The 16,688-nt window shown below is 42.9% G+C and overlaps 1 protein-coding gene across 2 annotated transcripts in view; it reads left to right on the top strand.

The window, feature by feature from the left end:
* Positions 1 to 16,688, top strand: part of TACC1 (transforming acidic coiled-coil containing protein 1) — a 59,290-nt gene that overhangs the window by 19,503 nt on the left and 23,099 nt on the right. Inside the window, exons 3-5 of one of the 2 annotated variants that reach the window (XM_077769479.1) lie at positions 7,958 to 9,059; positions 12,595 to 12,655; positions 14,545 to 14,665. In XM_077769479.1, coding sequence (XP_077625605.1) covers positions 7,958 to 9,059; positions 12,595 to 12,655; positions 14,545 to 14,665 — 1,284 coding nt within the window. Of the gene's footprint in view, positions 1 to 7,957; positions 9,060 to 12,594; positions 12,656 to 14,544; positions 14,753 to 16,688 lie in introns of both variants that reach the window. The other variant, XM_077769478.1, reaches the window with a different exon arrangement.

Genomic DNA, 16,688 nt, shown 5'->3' with positions numbered 1-16,688 from the left:
ACGGTCTGGTTGCTCGCTAAAATTACTTGCTGCCTCCGATTCCGTAGGTTCCTTAAAATGGAGTTTCTGTCTGTGTGTTCTCTTTAATCCTCCTTTTGATTGTATGAGTTTTTGTTTGTAAAATGCTCAGTCACCGTGCCTGACACTGTAGTCAGTGCTACTTCCTCCCTTTTCTTCCCTCTCATTGTTCTCTGCCTTTACCCCAGCCCTTGTGGGTGGCAGTTTATCTGGCCCCGATTGGGGCCAGCCTAAGGCCAAGGTCACCAGGCAAGCCAGCAGTTTGCATCTCCCTTCAAATCAATGTTCTTTAAATATCCAGCAATTATTAGAGAAAAACGCCATGCCTTGTAAGGAGGTTGTGAAGAAAGGCCTGCAGACTCAGGCCAGATTTTGGCCGCCCTTGACCTGCTGCTGCGCTCTGCACAACAAAACCTGAACCACTGTCCAGAGAAGGAAACTATTTACTCCACTGTGTTCCTGGGGCTTGATTCTCTCTGCAGGGTGGTCTGTCTAGTGTCAGGTCCTGCCACACCCGGGTGCCGGTGAGATCATTTCCCCCGCCCACTCCCCCTGGGTGTTCAATGTCCCTTCAGTTCAGTCTGGATGTCAACAGGAATGACGTAGGAAGGCTGACCTGTGTTTAAATGAAACCTGCTTGAATTTATGTTTAGTGAATGCTCCCTCTCAGAGCTTTAGTCCACACTTTAAAAAGTGCTTAAAACTGCACTTGCAACACTTTTTTTTTTTTTTTGAGCATTCTCAGAGGTGACAAGCTTTATTCTTAAATGTTAAGGTTTTTTTTTCCCCACCGGAGCTGAAGAGTTTTTAAACTTCAGTGAGTGTAGTGATTGAAGGGGGATTGAGGTTATAACTATAAAGTAGTAAAAGGAGCTCTTTTGAGGATCCTAAAAAGTGGTCCAGAAATACAGTCTTCAAGAGCAGTGATTCCTAAATGCCAGGCTGTAAAGAAGGCCTTTGGATTTTCTCGGTTGGGGAGACATGTTCTTTGAGTTTCAGGGGCTTTGTGGACCCTCTGAAAATTTATCTGCAGACCCTTCCTGAATTACTATAAAGGTCATTCATTTTCATGTGTTGGTTCTCAGATTCTGTTGTAAGGCCTTAGAGTCAGACCTGTGTCTTGGACTTGGATCTGGAAGACTGGGTTTGAGGTTAGGACGAGGCCAGTGTGTGTGTCTGTGTGGTGCAGGAGGCCTGTTCCAACTTGGGCAGCTTTCTTACATTACATGTCAGGTATTTAGGAATCCACTAAAGGGACCTTCTGTAGCTAAAGGAGAGGGGCCGATGGACAGACCTAAAAGGAGCTTCCAGACAGTGTTTCGCCTGTAAATTAAAATCTGAGAGGGAAAAGACAAGCATGTTTGTAATGCCACATCTGAAGCGTTCACATACGTTGTTTTCCAAGTGGTTCTGTCTTGTCTCCTCTTAAATAAGATTGTACGTATGAAAGCAGCTAGCGAAGCAGGTTCTCCATGTATGTCAGTGGAATACGATTCTCAGCCTCAAAAATATTGTGGGTTAATAGCATTACCCCCACCCCAACTGAGGTTTTTAAGCTTTTTTGTAAACCTGTCTTCCAACTTAATATACCATCAGCATACTAGAGTATGTTGACGGTTTATTACACATACACACACGCAATGTTAGGCTGCTTCCCCAGTCTTCAGAATGTTGGTATTCTGTGCCTTTTCTTCTGAAAACATGATATAGTGTAGGGAAAACCATTTTACATGAGAATAGCCTATATCCTAAGTAAGCATAAAAAGCATCTATGTTTTAAAGCACCCCTGGGCAGTTCACACAACCTTCTAGATTTAGGGGAGGCTGATAATTGAAAGGAAGAGGTTTGTTAACAGCAACAAATGTGGCAGAAGTGGAAATGTTGGTCTATTTTTGGATTTCCTCTGTGTTTGCTTTGAATTCATCCTACTGATCTAATCTCTTATCGAAGCCGCCAGGCGACGCAGTGCTTGTCAGACTCATCCCGACTCCTCAAACTCGACTCCTCAAACTCGTTTCAGGGAGAGAGCATCTCAGCACACCCTGGAGGAAGGCTTTTAGAGGAATACAGGAAATTTGTAAAAATAGAGGGACGAATAGAGGTAGGGCAGTTACATAACAGTGTTTGCAGATGAAAAGCCAGCACTGGCTGCTGTGGCTTGAGCTCTTAACTGATGGAAGATTGAGAAGCAGAGCCTGCCGGGAAGGGTGGGGAACTTTCGCTCTGTGGCACCGGGAGTGTGCCTTCTCTCCTAGGGCCGCACTGGCTGTGCAGGCTCAGCGGGCACTGGGAGACTGGGCTGATTCAGTGTAAATGCAAATCCGATCTTACCCAAACCTACCTTTTTGAGTTTCGTGGTTTGTTTTTCTTGTTTCACATCCTGACAGCTCCCAAAACTGGTTTAAGACAATGAGCAGTCCTCTCCCACCCACTCTGTTCCACCCGGCAGTGGTCTCTAGTGGTGACTGAAGATACTGGCCCCAGGTGGGGTCCTCAGGGACTAGGTGCACCCCTGGGCATGTTGATTCGCCTGCACCCGGGTGGTGTCTCCCAGGCGGGGCTCCATCAGCTGTCTGCTCAGGCTAACGTCCTCCTTCCGCATTCCACCAATGGGTGGCTGGCTGGCTTCAGGATGCAGCCGATGAAAGTCCTTAATCCGCAGAGCTGTGGGCTGGGCTGGGCAGCCATAGAACTTCTGTGTGAACACTGATATGCTGCTTCTTTGTTCCTCCCTCCCTGGTTGCAGGCTGCCTGCCCTGTCCCTGCACACTGTGAGGTGCTCTCCCTCTCTCTAGTTCTCAGCCTGGAGATGGGGGTGAGGGGGGAGGATCTAAAAGGAGCGCACAGGTGTGGGGGAACAGGGGAAGACCCTGCCTGCCCTTTTCTCACAGAGAAGATTAGGGCTGAAACCAAGAGTGAGGACAGAAGTCAGTGAAAGGTGACTCTTAAAGCTTTCGCCTTGGCCTTTGGGAGGCGTGGGGTTGATGGTGAGGCATCTGTGAAACAGCGAGAAGAGGTTCCAAGAAGTGGGTAGGTGGGGGTCACACTGTACTCTCCTGTATATAATCTCGCCCTCCCCTCACACCCTCACATTCTCTCAAGTTTGTGGGAAAGGACAGAGGACTGGGGTGTGGGGCTCAGGGATCCCAGAAGGGAGACTGGAGGTGGCTGCTAAGTCAGTGGCAAGGAGAAGACATCGGGAGAGAAATTAGGTAACAGATTTTTATTGTGATCTGCTCCCAACACCACACAGGAAAGTAAACCTCCATATGCCCACTGCTGAGATTAAACAATTACCAACATTCCCCCTTTTTTTCTTTTGTTGCTTAAAAGAAGCAAATTCCAGGTATCGTGTCATAAATGCATCGATATGCATCCCTAAAATATTTGGACACTTATATATAACTATGATGTCATTATTAATAATATCTCATTTACAGAGATGGTTAAAATTCAAGTTTCTTTTAATTGAGGTATAACTGATACATTAGCTTCAGGTGTATAATGTAACAATTCAGTATCTGTATATTTTGCAAAATGATCACCACAGTAAGTCCAGTTAACATCTGTCACCACACATAGTTTCAAGATTTTGTTATTCGTGCTTTCGGGTTTTTTTTTTTCTTCTTGAGAGAGAGAGAGAGAGACAGAGAGAGAGAGAGAGAGAGAGAGAGAGAGAATCCCAAGCAGGCTCCACACTCAGCTCACAGCGCCTGTCTCAGGGCTCAACCCCTTGACCCTGGAGTCATGAACTGAGCTGAAATCAAGAGTCGGACGTTCAACCAACTGAGCCACCCAGTCACCCCTCAAGTTTTTTTTCTTATGATGAGAACTTTTTAAAAATATTTTTAAATGCTTTTATTTCTGAAAGAGAGAGAGAGAGAGACAGTGTGAGCAGGGGAGGGTCAGAGAGAGAGGGAGATACAGAATCTGAAGCAGGCTCCAGGCTCTGAGCTGGCTGTCAGCACAGAGCCCGATGCGGGGCTCGAACCCACAAACCGTGAGATCATGACCTGAGCCGAAGTTGGTCGCTTAACCGACTGAGACACCCAGGCGCCCCTGATGAGAACTTTTTTTTTTTCCATAAACTTTGTTTTTATTGGGGCGCCTGGGTGGCTTAGTCGGTTAAGCATCCGACTTTCACTTAGGTCATGATCTCGCGGTTCGTGGGTTCGAGCCTCGCATCGGGCTCTGTGCTGACTGCCAGCTCAGAGCCTGGAGCCTGTTTCAGTCTGTGACTCCCTCTCTCTGACCCTCCCCTGCTCACGCTGTCTCTCTCTCTCTCTCTCCTAGAAATAAATAGTAAAAAATATTAAAAAAAAAAAACTTTGTTTTTATTTTTTTATTTTTTTAAATAGTTGATTGTCAAGTTGGTTTCCATATAACACGCAGTACTCATCCCCACAAGTGCCTTCCTCCATGCCCATCACTCCCCTTCCCCTCCCAATTTATGAAATGGAAACATACAAAATAACTAAATTGGAGTCTAACTCCTTGCATTTCAGTAGTGTCTGGATTCTGTGTTATTGAGGAAACCTTGATTTATGCAAGTCAGTAGTGACAAATGATAATTTGAAATACTTAGTACCTGAAAATATGCTTTTGTTAAACTGTCCCAGAAGCCAGAAAGAGGAGCAGGAGGAAATTTGTGTTTCAAAGTTGAGTTACTAACAACATCCAACAATTTGTCTAACTTCTTAATTTTGCAGATGTAAAATTTAGAGAGTAAGTGAAGCGGTTCCTCATGAGTTTAAATTTTCTTGGTGGAAAGGATATTGCAGTGTGTAATAATATTTTAAAAACTCTCAGACGCCTTTGTGGCTGTCTCAATTGAATATTCACTGATTTAAGGCAAATTTCTTGTTTCCTGTGTTCTCAGATTCTCTCACACCAACTTGGCATCAGTAATTCAGTTAATTCTGACACTAACTATCCATGGTTTCTGCAGACCCCACAAATTAAGTGCTTGTTCCCCCGAACACTGCCCCTCCCCTTCATTTAGATGCCAGCTGCAAGTATAGATAGTTCAGTACTGCTGACCAACTGGCTCTAATTTTGGGAGCTCCCACAGCCCTCCTTCAGGCTTGATAATTTGCTTTAACAACTCATAGAACTCAGGGTACGAAGGACAAAGTGAGGTGAAGGTGCAGAGAGTCCATGCCCTCTTCTCCCTTTCCAGCACTTTGAGAAGGTCACCAACCTGTAAGCTCCCGAACGCCATAGTTTAGGGGATTTTACCCATACATTGGCATGGTTGATTAAACCACTGGCTATTGGTGATTTGACTTCACTTCCTGCTTCCCTGCTCCCCTGAGGTGAGGGTGGGGTGGGGCTGAAAGTTCTAACCCTGTCCACCACTTGGCCTTTCTGGTGAAAGCCCCCATCCTGAAGCTACCTAGGGGCCACTAGTCAGCTCAGGAACATACAAAATCACTCCCAAGATTCTAAGAGTTTAGACCTGTGTTAGGAACCAAGGACAAAGAACAAATGCATATTTTTATTGTACCATACATGTTGAATCTAAAAAGCTCACAGTAAGCACCAAAACTTAAGTGATAACTGTCTGTACTTAGATAAGAGTCAGGATTCCATTTTCTATAACTGACTGGATGCTAGGGTATGAGCAGCAGTGCTCAGACCTGGCCTGGCTTCTCCCTGACCCCACAGCATCTGGACACACGTAAATCTCTGCAGCCCTGGGTTTCTGGTGGTATGTTTTCATTGCTGCTCATCTACCCTTTCCCCATCAGCACAGAATTCATAACAGTTCAGATATCTAAATATCTGTATTTATATAATAACATATAACTGTAATATATAACAGTTCAGATATATAAATAGAAAAATCTGCACACACATGCACGTTACATTTTTGGTACACTTTAAAACATTCTTGTTAAAATTTTGTGTGTAATGCAGTTGAGTTTAAAATCTTTTCATTTTTGAAGCTTTTCATGACTGTACAGCAGAGAAAGTAGCGGAGTGAAAACTCCCATATACCCATCCCCAGATTCAACAGTTATCACAATTCTGCCACATTTACTGTTTTTAAAAAGAAACTCTTTTGAAATATGTTAAAGCAAATCCCAGATACCATATGTTGAGAGCATTTTCAAAATTACAGTATTAATAATAGTTAAATGTGTACTTGAAAACAAAACTTACATTGGATGTTGGTAGAATATCTGAAGCATCTGTGCAGAATACAGTTTGTAAGCCACTGCCTACCTAATTCTAGTCATAAAGGAGTCGTGGGAAAATATGTATGAGTGGTTTAAAAAATTCTTGCTGTGGTGCTCACTTTTTTGATACTGGATTAGAATTAGGGTTAGGAAGTAGGATTAGAGGGTTGTCTCTGAGTTTGTTTGTTTCTTTTGAGAGAGAGAGAGAGAGAGAGTGACCTTGAGAGTTCTAGCAGGGGAGGGCCAGAGAGGGAGAGAAGGAGAGAGAGAATCCCAAGCATGTTCTGCACTGTCAATGGGGAGCCTGCTATGGGGCTTGAACTCAGGAACCCATGAGATCATGACCTGAGCCAAGGTTGGTTAACCATCTTGACCAGCTGAGCCAACCTGGTGCCCCTCTGAGTTTCCTTTAAAATCACCATGATACTGTGATAATACCAATTTATTTGATTTTTGCTGCTGCTATTTGATTGTTACTTCAGATAACTAGTGAGGAAAGTACTGTCTTAGTACCCTCACTTACACCTTCCTAATTGTAACATTTCTTCTATTAAGACCCAGATTAAAAGGGACCTTTAGTTTTCACAGGTGCTTGGAGAAAATACCTGGCCCAGCTTACAGACAGAGCTTCTAAAGAAAAAATAACTTTATTATTGTATGACTTATGTCTTAGTAAAGTAAGGACTATTTGGTGGTGGTTGTTGCTTTTAAATAACATCAATTTTTTTTTAAGCTTTATTAAATCCAGTTGGTTTTTCTTTTTTCAAGTAATCTCTGTACCTAACGTGGGGCTTGAACTCATGACCCCAAGATCAGTATTTGCATGCTCTATAGATTGAACCAGCCAGCCACCCTAGGGCTGTTTTTTTTTTTTTTAAAGCCATTTCCGTATCTGTTTTTTCTTTCTTTCTTTTTTTCTTTTTTTTTTTTTTTTGGTTAACGTTTATTTATTTTTGAAAGAGATTGAGAGCGTGAGCCAGCAGGTACAGAGAGAGAGGGAGACAGAAGAGCTGAAGCAGGTTCTGAGCTGTCAGCACAAAGCCCAATGTGGGTCTCAAACTCACAAACCGTGAGATAATGACCTGAGCCGAAGTCAGATCAATAATGACTGAGCCACCCAGGCGCCCCTGTATCTGCTTTTTCAAATTAGGTTTTTTATTTGGTTCTTTCAGTTTTTTAAGTCTACAGAGAAGTTACTCTGAGCAGGCCATGACGGGTTTTTCATTTAACTTTGAAACAGTTCAAGTATTTAAACTGTAATCTGGGGAAGAAAGAATACTTGTTTTTAACATCCAAAGATTAAAATCTGCGAACTGTGTAGCATTTAGACCCTGAAGCTGTCAGGCAGGCCCTGGGAACTGTGTGGATGCCAGACCTGACCCCTCTTTCTAGCTGGCAGGGTCTCAAGCTTTTTCCAGACCTGTTACTTTAACCTGTAGAATGTTGACATCATATTACCACGCTTTGCAATAGTCTCACAATCTATTTAACCTTTTCCTCAATAGCTCTATTCAGTATAATTATTATGTGTATAACTTGGGTAAAACACGTATATGTTTTGGGGTAGGGAGATTGATTTTAGAGTATAATCTGTCCAGGCTGCTCTGGTGACCTTGCTGACCCTTAGAGATGCTTAAGAGAAGCTCTTAAAGAGGGAGGAATTTGCTGCTTGTCTGGATGGATTCAGCTAGTAGAGAGTAATTACCAGTGCTAAAAAGATAAGTCTTTAATAGATGGCTTTTGTGTTTTGTTTTAGAATCACAAGAACTTGATGAACAGCTAGTAGCAGAAGTGGTTGAAAAATGTTCATCTGAGACTTGTTCTAGACCCCCAGAAAATGAAGTATCAAAGCAGGCTATTGCTTCGCACTCGGTCAAGGATTTCAAAGAAGAACCTGAACACGAGAGTAGCAAAATTTCAGTAGTGAGGCCATTTTCGATAGAAGCCAAGAATTCCCCGGACGCCCTGGCAGCTCGAGGAACAAAGGTAGCTTATGGCTGTCTAACTGTGGTCTCGGGCGAGGCTTTGCCCTCCAGCACACCGGAAGCCATCCCGGACAAGGCAATGACAGAAGGCACCATGGGGGTGACCCTGGAGGCCTCCACAGAAGCTGACCTGCAGGCTGGCACCTCCTGTCCAGAGCCCGTTCCCAGCAGAAGCAAGCTACCAAAGCCCAAACCTGTCTCTCTGAGGAAGAAGACAATTGGCGAATTCTTAGAAGTCGATACTGTCCCGGAGGTCTCCCCTCTCTCCCAGGCATCCTGTCAGTTCTGCGCTGATGACACGGATGGGAACACAAATCCTTTGCTAGGAGGCGCCAGGATCCAGAAACCTCCCCCTGACACTAAGGAGACCTCGAGCGCTCTGGGCAGTGACACCAACGACTCAGGAGTTGAGCTGCTGGAGGAGTCCAGAAACTCACCTCTGAAACTCGAGTTTGATTTCACAGAAGATGTAGACAATGTAGAGTCCAGGAAAGGCCTTCCGAGGAAACTTGGCAGGAAACTGGGTAGCAAACTGCCTCCCAAGGTACAGAAAGATAGCGTCAGTAAGCCAGTAGGCGCCAAAGGTGGGGACCAGCCTGCTGACCCAGCTGCAGACACCACTCCTCCCTCCCAGGCATCCACTAAGCTGGCTCCCAGCCAGTGGGATAACCCCAACTTCAGTCCCTTTGGGGGCCACTCCGCTCTGCAGAACGCCCCCCCTCTCTCCTCTAAGGGCTCCTACCACCTTGACGAATCCATGGATCCCTTTAAACCAACTACAGCTTTAGTGAGCAGTGACTTTTGTTCTCCCGCCGGTAATCATATTAATGAAATCTTAGAATCACCCAAGAAGGCAAAGTCGCGTTTAATAACGTGAGTGACGACGGGTGTGGGTGTTGTGTTCTGTGTACTCTCTGAGTTTGGCAGCTGGCTGCTTTTGGTTTTGGTGAACTGAAGTGACCTTTGAGGTGCATCAGGGCAGACACACAGCTTATATATAGCCTTATGCTGTAGCCCTCACTGTTTTGCTTAACTCTGGGGTACAATTAGACGTGCCAGAGTTTTCCCTCTGCAGGTGTCTGCTTTGTTTCTGAATCCTCAGCTTATTCAGCTGACCTCTTCCACCTCCACACCTTGGGTACATTTTTCCTATTAAAAAGAAAAAAGTGTACAACACACAGAGATTTGATGGTTTTCAGAATCCTATCCGGGCTGTCAGGAATGGCTTTATATACAGAATTCAAGTGTCAGTGCTAGCCACCATCTTCAGATTCTCTGTGGATAAAAGGAAAATGAAGTCTTTCACTTAAAACAGAAAGCTGTGACTTTTGTTGGAAACAAACATACCACGAAAAGTTGCTAAGAATTCTTATGCCTCCATGTTTAGCTTCTGGCTCCCATCAGTAAGGAGGTAAATTTCCAGTAAGAAGCAAGAATATTTCAAACATTCTTGTAAATCTCACTAAATTAGTCTTTGGTTGTGTGTTGTCTCCCCCTGCCCCCTTTTTTCCTGGGAACTCCATAACCACTTTTGCAAGATCCTTGGAGTTCCCAGAGTGATCGAGCCATATTCCATGTAAAGTTTCAGTTTAAATTTGTTACAGGGTTACTTTTTCATAGTCCTTGAGTTGATGACAATACATCCTTTTGTGACCCTGTGACATTTTACCAAAAATAAGTAGGACCAATGACATGGAGGATGCAATGTGAAAAGGGAGGATGAGAAGAAGTACTATTATTTCCAGTTGTCACCATAGATGAGTCAGGGAAATAATGTTCAGCTTTACTGTGACCTAAAGGAGTATGCTAGTGTGGCGTGATGAATTATACTAGAGAGAAACGTTTAAAGAGCAGAAAGTATCAGGACCAAGAAGCTCAAACCATGAGAAATCCTTTCTTCAGCAACCCCAGAATGCCTAAGGTGAATGAAATGTCATCAGCAGCTCTTGCTTTGTTCTTTGGTTATATATGAGCAGTTAAATGATTGCTGAAAAATGCTATTGGTCGGGGGCCCTCCAAGTGCTCTTCTGTGGCTAAGGTTAGTTGCCTATCTAGACAGTGCTCGGGGTATGCGTTGGCCACCTCATTGCCTTGGTGCTTCCTGTGGGGTGCTTCTGGCTAGCAAAATTAGGAAGGCGTCCCTGGGAGCCTCCCTTTCAGTTGCATGTTGAAGCTGTGTAGCCAGCACATTCATGTTAGAGAAGACTAAATCTGGACCAGAGGGAGGCAAGTTTATCATACACCTAATTTTCAGTAGCAGAAAGTACTCTCTCAGTCCTTCCGCCTTCACCCAGTAGCATTTTCTTCCTGTTGTTCTTGGTGAGTCAACTTCCTGATTTAATATACCTTATGGATTTTTTTTTTTAACTCTTACACAGCCAAACCTCTTCTCTCCTTGTTCTTTCCAAACGAGAGGGTGCATGACCTCTTCTGTAACTCGGGCTTTGTTTAGAAAATGCCTTCCTTGGTGAGGAAGGACTGGAAGGAGAAGCGAGTGGGGAGTTAGAAGTTCTGTTAACAGGTCCCTTTGTGTGATTTTTTTAAAAGATGCGTGTAATTGGCATCTCAGATTCTCCTCTTGTGGAGTGGAGATATCATACTATCTACGATTGGTACCTTGTGAATCAAATAAGATAAGTTAACATAAAACCATTTTAGGCTTCTTTGGTGATACATACCTACAGTGGTTACGAATGGATACAGTGTCCCCTATTATTGTATTCATGCATTGCCTTTAATCTGGGTGACGAGACATTTAAATGTTCTCAGTAGTGAATTGTTGGTTTTATATATTCACAAATATTTGAAAATTTACTCTTCCTCTATAAATTTGAATATGAGGCATTTCTGAGTGTTTCTACCACTCTTACTGCTTTAGAGAGAGAGGTTCCTGATAATCATTTGCTCACCAGCGGTAACATTCATGAATATGACATTTTTATTTGTGTCTCACCTCATAGAAAGAATTTTGCAGCCTTTACATCTGTCAGACTACAGATAAATATTCCAGGCTTTACATGATTTTTTTCTCCATCTGTCTGTCTCTTTCCTGTCTCTAATTTTGTTGGTGCATCAGGACTACTGAACAAGTGAAATTTCTCTGTTTTCTGTTGTAAGTACCCCTGCCGTTTCTGTTCGTCCCTAGGACCGTTGGCACGTCCCCTCCCTGGACCATCTCTCCATAGCATGTTGGCTTCTGTTTCTGAGTTTGACCTTCTGATGACTTTTTTTTTTGCATTTCATTTGCCACTTCATGAGTCAGCTTAGCCTTGCAAACGTCTGTACCTAACGGAGTGGAGACCAGCCTTCCACCTTAGGTGCGAGAGCTTGCGCTCCCTGGCTCGGCACGCCTCGTGTGGCGCTTTGGTAATGCGTGCTGGCTTGGCCCCCACGTCATCCCGACAGTGGTCGCAGGGACTGACTGCTCTGCTATTGTTGGAAATAAGGGACTTCTTTGCTAGGATAAGGTTGCTGGCTCGGAGCACGGGGTAAATTTCAGAGGCAACTCAAATTTGGTGCTTTGGTGGCAGGGGGTGGCGTTTAGTAAGAGCATTAGGAAAGAAAACCAGAAACTAAATAATGGTCGTGCACATTCTGGGAACTTCATATGCTCGTCTTCCCCTCCTCCCCCGCAGCCCTGTCCCCTCTGCAGAAGAAGAAAAAGTTGTAACTTTACTTTGTCAGAGTGGCATTTTTACTGGAAATTTTAAGTTGATTAAAACAGAACAGAATCTGAACTAATCTTCGGATCATAAATTATGTGCTAGTTAAAAACTAACAGGTGGTTTGAGTTTTCCCCAGTTCCCGTCTTAGCACAAATACTTGACATTTGCTTTCCCTCTTACTGCTTCATAGGAATGGTAACAATGCACGCAAATAGTTTTATTTTTGTACTTTCTGTTGACCACAGTTCTTCTCTGTCAGCTCACAGGTGTGGAACTGTCATATCAGACCTATGTGGCTTCTAGTGCAATAAAGAACTTTTTTAAAGAATCTGGTCCAGCGTGGTAATTTTTCTAATGAATGTCAAAGCCGAGTGAGTAGGGATCAGATGAATTGAATATCTCTAGGTGCTAAGGCTACCTCCGAAAGGCTTGGTAGCATGTAATCAGAACCTGTAGGGGTTAGAGTCCTGGTGTTTAACATCCACAGAAGCACGTGAGGAGGTCTTTTCAGAGAGTGAGCTGAGCTATACTTCATTGCTTGCCTTGTCTCTTGGGAGAAAAATTCAGAGACATAAAAAGGGGTCCTCCTCTCACATGTGTAGATGTAGAACTCGTGTGGTGCTGTATGCTTTCGCTTCTCTCCGCACACATTGCTGTCTTTGCTCCATCTCATAGCTTGGAAGTTGCCAATGTGATTCCAAAATGGCCTGTTTTTGTTTTTTGTTTTTGTTTCTCCTTTCCAGGAGTGGCTGTAAGGTGAAGAAATATGAAACACAGACTCTTGCTTTGGATGGGTGTTCTCAGGTGAGTCCGTGCCTATCACCAGGATGTCTCTTAGACCAGTGGTCCCCAAAGTGGTTGTTTGTATCCTTCGGGGGGAGTGGGGGGCAGGTTGATGAAGAGTTTCCAGTGGGTGTCTGAGTATCTAGCTTTGAGGAAACCAATTGCCAGAACCTTAACTTCCCACAGTGACCTGAGAAAGCTCCTGAGAACAGAGGAACCTCCCTCATATTACCCTTTTCCCACTTCTTTTGGGTAAAGTTTTCTCTCATTCTAAACCTTACTAAGGTGCATTTTCACTGGGTGTGAAACGTCTGGGACACCAAAGGGCAGATTTGAAATATTGGTGTATATTTTAAGAAAGTGAAGGAGTATAAGAACTTCTTTTAAAAGTCAAATGGTTTTCCAGTTCCTTGCTTTCAACAAGGTAGGAGAACCTGAGATGTCACCTGATAGATTATTGAAAATTACCTTTGACACCATGTTATATGTCACTTATATATCAATTTAAAAACTAATATTTGATTATAGATTTCTTTGGTATATAACTTGGAAAGAGTTTCAAAGAATTAAGAGACATTTCCATTACAAAACTTTTTTCTGTTTCACTTATTTATATAAATAGGCTTAAATATATAAGTCTCTGCATTGATTTGTAATTTAAAAATGAAAAACAGGAATAAAATTCATGCAGACCCTTATTTCCTTCTAGCAATAAATATTTATCCCTGACCGTGTGAATTGAGAAACAGAAAACCAAGCACCCAGACCCCTCTGGTTGTGATGAGATGCTTTTTAAAACTGTTTCAGCATAACCATGATTACAGAAACATGTATTCATTGGTTAACAGAATGCATCTTAGGTTTAACTTATTTTACACAGTTTGGACCAAAAACTTGGGTACATGGCTTAAGATTAAAAATAAACAAAAAATGATTTGTCCTCTGATTTATTTTTCATCTCTTACAAGTGTGTAAATTATCCACTTTCAAATGCTGCTAAAGCAGGCAACAAGAACCATGAAAAATGTACCTTTTGATCTGATTCAGAAAAGTTGCGTGTATCATACTGCAAAAGGGTCAAATAATTGACTCAACAAAATGCAATCAATACAAAAGTAAAAACCTTTGCATTTGATAGTACATCAAAAGTTGTAATATTTTTGGGATAAATTGTGCATTAGTTAATTATACTGATTAGTTCTCCAGAAGCAAAAATGTTAATACTTCCAAGACTTATGGTCATAGAATTTTTTTTTCATTTTTATCTTTTTTTAACTGAGAAAGATGGTAGAGAGAACTTTAAAAGACTTGCAAGCATACAGATGCTTTTTTAAAGGATAATTTCTTGGTGGAAGTACAAACTCAGAGGAGAAAGGGAATGATGCAAATTTCTGACTATTAAAACTATTGAGGAGTGTGTTTGTGCTTGATTTTAAATAGACGATAGAGTATCATCACATCACTAGGGTAACTAGATTGAATTAGGCAAGGTCAATTTTTAAAGGGTACCAGATATTGTATCCTTTGCACTTATTTGTATTTATACTGAGATATTTTTGGATGTCACCTGAAAATATAGTGGGGTCCCTAGGTTTTCCAAAACAGTTCAGGGTGTAGATGAGCAAAATATTTGAAAACCATTGCCTTGGACCACTTCAACTTCATGCTTACAAACCTAGGCTAGAAAAGATTAATTTTTCAAACCTCAGATGTGAAGGTAAGTTCTAGAAAACATAACATTCTGTGATTGAGAGACCCCAGCTTCCTTTTTGATTAGCACCATAATTTGTCACTGAGTCCTTGTTGGATATCCATGTGGAATGGTAGCTGTCTTGCCCCATACCTGAGATGTCGCTTTCCCCGCTGTCGGTTTTCCTAAACGATAGCATCTGGTGTGTTGCATTTCCCAGGATGAAGGAGGAGTGATCTCCCAGATCTCAGACATTTCTAATAGGGATGGCCATGCTACTGATGAGGAGAAACTGGCGTCCACTTCATCTGGTCAGAAACCAGCTGGGGCCGAGGTGAAAGGTGAGCCAGAGGAAGACCTGGAGTACTTTGAATGTTCCAATGTTCCCGTGTCTGCCATAAATCATGCGTTTTCATCCTCAGAAGCAGGTATGGAAGCATATGTTCATCTTTATAATATACATAAGCCTAGAAATGCCTGAAAGCCTAATGCAGGAGACGCTGTAAAGAGATTAGAGAATTGGGTCACTTGGAGGATAGAGGTAGGATGCTGATCTATGCTTTGCTTTTCTGCCTAGAAAAGAGGCACAGAAGGGAGTCTTATCAAAGAACCAGAGACATAGGGATGAGTGTGGCACAAGGCACAGGAGACACTGACGTATGAGACGACTTGAATTTTGTAATAATTTATTTTAAGGAAGCCATATCTCCAAATACAGTGGACTGTAGCCATGTTGTGATTGCTCAACTTACAGAAATAATCTTTAACATGTATAGTACCTTACCATGTGCAGGCATAGTTCTAAGTGCTTTACATGTCTTAGCCAGTTATTCCTTGGTGGGTATTGNCCCAATTTTCAGAGAAGGAAGGTGAGACATAGAAGTTAAGTAAGTCAGCCAAGGTCACTTGACTAGGAAATGGAAAGAAGTAGGGTTCGAACCTTGACCGTCTGGTTCATGGTATTTTAGCCACAGTATTGATGTGGGAGAGATTGCTTTTGTTACTAGAATGCTATACATTTTCCTTTTTAGGGATGTGGTAGATTGAAAATGACCAATATCCTAAAGAATCCTTAATGTTCTAATAAGAACTAACTAGACTAACCTATGCGGAAGGTTCTTACTGTTGAACTCATTAGAACATTGTAGAGCTGAGGCCTCTTTCCAGGCCCCACATTATTTCTGTGGCCTTAAACCTGACTTGTGCAATGTTTAGAGCCATGTCCCTGACCACCTTAAATGTTATAAACATCTTATGTTTTCAGCAATGTAATTGGATTTGGGGACTTTTATACATAGAACTTTAAAGATCACAGTCAAACCAGGGAAGTAGGTGGAAGTCCGGACTTCGCAGGAGTTACCCCCTTGGCCTCTCCCCGCTGCCCAGGTCGCAGCTTCCCATCTGTAAAGGACACATGCCGGGCACTGTTCCAGCTTTCTTCCCAGGCCGCTTTCCCATCTGTACCCCTTTACCCCAGTTACGCAGGATCACCCTGAGCACTCCTGCACCTGTGCTTATTTCTTACATTTGAAATACCTTTCTTTGCCATCTCCTGTAAAAATTCTGCCCATTCTTTCTGGTTTCTCTCAAAACTATCTCTTGGCTTCCAGTACAGTTTATGTTCCCCTCACATTTCTTCTTACTGTTCCTGTTCCCCGTGTATTTATTATAAAAGTTGTCTTCAGTAAACTTGTTGAGGTTAAGGACTATGGGTGATTCCTCTTTGAACTTCCTCCTGGAGAGAAGCATGTAGATAATTTGAATTCTATTCTTCCTCATTAGGAGGCAATTCCCTCAACAGAAATTTCTAGAGCAGGGGTTCTGTTAGCTACAGTGCTGTCCGCAGAGGTAGTGAATAGCTAGTGCTATGCTGTGTGTAACTGATCAGCCATGTCCTGGGAGCAGGCAGAGACTGGGATCAGGTGGGGGCGGTAGGCGTGTGGAGGTGGGAAGTGAACACGGGCTCTGTCAGGTGAATCAGGCAGGGTCTATTTCCTGGGGAGCGTCACCTTTGCGCTAGGTATTGATAGAGGCGTACATAGGTGTGCGCCAGGGAACAAGGATCTCTCGCAGGAATGGGAAGGAACCTGCCATGTTGAATGCCCAGTAGTTCTCCGTGAGTCTAGGACAAGTGGGAAAACGAGGTTGTACTGAGGAATCTGGACCTGGCCCTTCAGGTATAGGGGAGTCATTGAAGGTCTAAGCAGAACAGCGATGGTCACATTTGTGTTTTCAGTAATCCACTATTAACAGACAGTGCACTGAGATGGTAATGTGTTGTTGCCACATGGAGGATTGTAGCTCGAAAATTATGTGCTGTTTCATAATTTAAAAAATTTCTTCAATGAGTATACATTCCTTTAA

This window comes from Crocuta crocuta, unplaced genomic scaffold, assembly GCF_008692635.1.
Source record: "Crocuta crocuta isolate KB4526 unplaced genomic scaffold, BGI_CrCroc_1.0 scaffold698, whole genome shotgun sequence".
In the NCBI taxonomy this organism is placed as follows: domain Eukaryota; kingdom Metazoa; phylum Chordata; class Mammalia; order Carnivora; family Hyaenidae; genus Crocuta; species Crocuta crocuta.
The sequence above is the reverse complement of the archived record's forward strand: the minus strand, read 5'-3'. Positions and strand labels throughout refer to the sequence as shown.